The sequence below is a fragment of the Amblyomma americanum genome, chromosome 1 (genome assembly GCF_052857255.1).
Source record: "Amblyomma americanum isolate KBUSLIRL-KWMA chromosome 1, ASM5285725v1, whole genome shotgun sequence".
Lineage (NCBI taxonomy): Eukaryota > Metazoa > Arthropoda > Arachnida > Ixodida > Ixodidae > Amblyomma > Amblyomma americanum.
This window is the reverse complement of record NC_135497.1, coordinates 318,364,854-318,368,188: the sequence shown is the minus strand read 5'-3', so window position 1 is coordinate 318,368,188 and position 3,335 is coordinate 318,364,854. Positions and strand designations below refer to the sequence as shown.

The following is a 3,335-nucleotide window of genomic DNA, read 5'->3' as shown; positions in this document are numbered from 1 at the left end:
ATGCCACGCGAACTCTTCAATGAACTGCTAATTGCAGAGGTTGCAAAGCGGCCACTTCTGTGGGACGTGAAAGACAACAAATTTCGAAACCGGGCTTGGAAAGAAGCCCTTTGGGAAGAAGTCAGAGACGCCCTGCGCAAGAACTACGCCACCGGTAAGCAAAAACACGAGTTGTAAAGAACTCCTGGATTGCGAGTTTTTTTTTTTTTACGCTGCAGTTCCTTGAAGTGCATGACGCTGCGTGTGCTTTGTCGTAACAAATTTTTCTCGCCACTCCAGTGAGGCTGCGGAGCTTTTCGGAAACTCGGGTTTTTGTCGCCGCGCAGACCGCACTTGTGCGATTCCAATGATTCGCACACGAGCGCTATTCTTCGTCGAGGCTTCTCCGAGCACGCATTTTCTATGTATATTTGAGACGAATAAGCATGCAAGTGTGCATTGTACTGGTCCACGCACACGTTACTGTAGGCTGCTCAGAATTTAATTCTTTTTCCCAGTGCGCTCAGATGTTCTGTGCAGTCGAGTTGTACCAGTATTGTTTGCTTCACGTGGCCGTCAGAAAAAAGCTGGCGTTCGTGTGTAGCCTTTTAGTCAGTCGTGAAATGTAATTTAACGCACTGCCTGCCTGCTTTTATATGCAACTCTATGATGCGTTTGTAAACGGGAGTCGGCCCTTTCGATTTCGCACAGGTGTGGACTTATTTTAGTGGTGCGTGCACAGGCTGCAGTATCTGCATGTTCATGCATGGTTTTGACACTTTTATGTGCACTCATAATTCTTTATTTCTTATTTTAATTAACATCACGCTGCGTGCTGCTCCCCATTTCAGTGACAACGGAAGAGGTGATGAACCGATGGAAAAATCTCAAAGATACTTTTAGGAAAAAGATAAAAAATGAAGCTGACACTAAGAGTAGTGGGGCAGAAGCTGGCATTAAATCGTCGTGGCCCTACATGCAGCAGATGGAGTTCCTCAGGGACACCGTCGAAACAAGACGGTAAGTGACGAGTAGTATAAATGTGAAAACGACTTAACAGTTTGCGTACATTCCTCCCAGGAGCTTGTGCAACCTGGCGCCAACCGATTTGTCGGTTGGCAGCGCAGAGCTGCACATGGCCAGCCCTGTGTCCAATGAAAAGGAGCCAGAGGTGCCTCTGGACGAGCTTGAGGCAATATTTGAAGGACCAGGCTACACAGAGGGCAGTGAAGCCGGGCTGCTTCCGGCGCCAACCCAAAGCACAAGTGCTGTTCCCTTAAGGGGAATAAAACGGCAAAAAAAGCGGCAAGCAATTCAAGATGCAGAGCGAGAACTACACTCTGTGAGAAACGCCATTACGTCCCTCAGGCCTATGGACGCCTCAAGCCACTTTTTATTATCTTTAAAACCGCAAATGGATGCCACTCCACCACATATGCCCATGCATTTAAAAATGGAGCTGTTGCATGTATGTGAACAATATAGTCAAGGGCAATACCCATCTGACATGGCTGTGAGAGCACCACATGAGTAAAAAGAACTAGAAAAGTGTACTATAAAACTACAGGCCTATCTCTAAAACATGCATATGTTGCAAAACAATAGAACACATTATATACAGTGCTGTGACCTTCAAAACAATTTCTTTTCGAATGTTCAACCTGGATTCAGGCCTGGCTTGTCATGTACGACTCAACTGGTAGAGTTCTCCCATGATCTATTTTACTCTTTTCACCTTGGATTTCAGGTAGACTGCATATTTTTGGATTTCCGGAAAGCTTTTGACACCGTTTCTCATGCATTGCTGTTACATAAATTATCTTGTCTCGGTATACACCCTGCAATAGTAGATTGGATTAGAAATTTTATGGGCGAACACAGCATGTTTTAATAAATGGCACTAAATCAACACCTGTCACCGTAACCTCTGGCATGCCCCAAGGGTCTGTTTTGGGGCCTTTTTTTAGTCTTTATATAGATGGTTATATAGTCTTTTTATAGATATTTAGTCTTTATAAATGACATTGTCTAAAATCTAGAATGTAAAGTGAGATTATATGGTGATGATTGTGCCATATACAGGAATATAGAAAATGATTGTGATGATAGTAGTTTGCAAAATGATTTAAACAAGATTCATGCTTGGTGCACTAAGTAGGGCATGTCTTTGAACAATGCTTAATGTCAACTTGTGTCATTCATCCGTAAACGCTTTCCTGAGAGATCAGTGAATAAATTGGACGGACTACTTCTTGAAAAGGTCCAACATTACAAATACCACGGAGTCTATTTCTCAGAAAATTTAACATGGAAGAGACACTTTGAATACTTAACCTTAAATTGATCTCGTATGCTAAACCTGCTAGACGTATCAGGCCCCCCAGAAAGTAAGCTTTACATAACAAACGTTCGTCCGGTACTCGAATACGCTTGAGTGGTATGGGACCCTCAAAGCTGTAATCTTGTAGAAAACCTTGAACGCATCCAAAATCGTGCTGCAAGATTTGTTTCTGGTAATTATAACTTTCACAGCAGTATTACATTAGTTAAAGGGAACCTTGGTATGAAAACACAAGCACACCACCGGTTAACTGTAAAATTAAAACTTTTTTTCCAAATTTACTCTGACCTCACAGGAATAAATAAGAACTTGTACATTTCCCCTCCCCATTTCATCTCCAAACAATGTGATCACGAGCTGAGAGTTCTTGAAATGCACTGTCGTGCTGATGTCTAACGTAATTAGTTTTTTCCCCATGCTTCCGCACGGTGCAATAGGCTTCCCAAGAGCATTGGTGAATGCAAAATGTGTTCAGAGTTCCTGTGTTCATTGTCACGCAGTCTGCCATAGATTAATATCTCATTAACTTCATATCTTTTGGCTGGCATTGTACTTCAAGCGATAGTGTACCCTTTCCATTTCTGTGTTGTAATTTTGCACCGCGGTACACTGAAGACCGTTCGCCCTCGAGATGACTCATCGATGTTACCTATTTAGTTACTTTCTTGCTTTTACCATGTGTGCTTAGCTGTTTGTTTTTGTCACATGATCATTTTCCTCCCATTGTCACCTCTGCAATAATGCCCTTGTGGTGCTGCAGGTACCTGTATAAATTAATTAAAGTATATTTTAGTAAACGTTTATTTTCATGTTACAATTGCTTGCTGCACCGCACACACGCACACATAGGCGACATAATAGCATTTGCAATAAGGAACGTCTTGCAAAGCACTGCATAGCAAACAACCAGTGGTACAGTCGAGCTACAGACCAGAGGCAGCGGTCAGTCCAGAGCACGCACGAGGGACGGAGCTTTCGGCGCTTCTCGTTGTCTTCTTCGTTAAGCGCCAGCCTC

At 43.1% G+C, this 3,335-nt stretch overlaps 1 protein-coding gene across 1 annotated transcript; it reads left to right on the top strand.

Moving 5' to 3' along the window:
- Positions 1 to 3,092, top strand: LOC144120474 (uncharacterized). Its single transcript, XM_077652903.1, has 4 exons — positions 1 to 154; positions 831 to 999; positions 1,060 to 1,171; positions 3,081 to 3,092. Exons 1-4 carry the CDS (start codon positions 1 to 3, stop codon positions 3,090 to 3,092), a joined length of 447 nt encoding a protein of 148 aa, XP_077509029.1.
- Positions 3,093 to 3,335: the final 243 nt, after the last annotated feature.

Excerpts from the sequence above, each read along its gene's own strand:
- LOC144120474 (XM_077652903.1), top strand. The coding sequence starts at position 1 with ATGCCACGCGAACTCTTCAATGAACTGCTAATTGCAGAGGTTGCAAAG. Across the intron at positions 155-830 it reads GCGCAAGAACTACGCCACCG|TGACAACGGAAGAGGTGATG; the intron begins GTAAGCAAAAAC and ends TCCCCATTTCAG. Across the intron at positions 1,000-1,059 it reads GACACCGTCGAAACAAGACG|GAGCTTGTGCAACCTGGCGC; the intron begins GTAAGTGACGAG and ends CATTCCTCCCAG.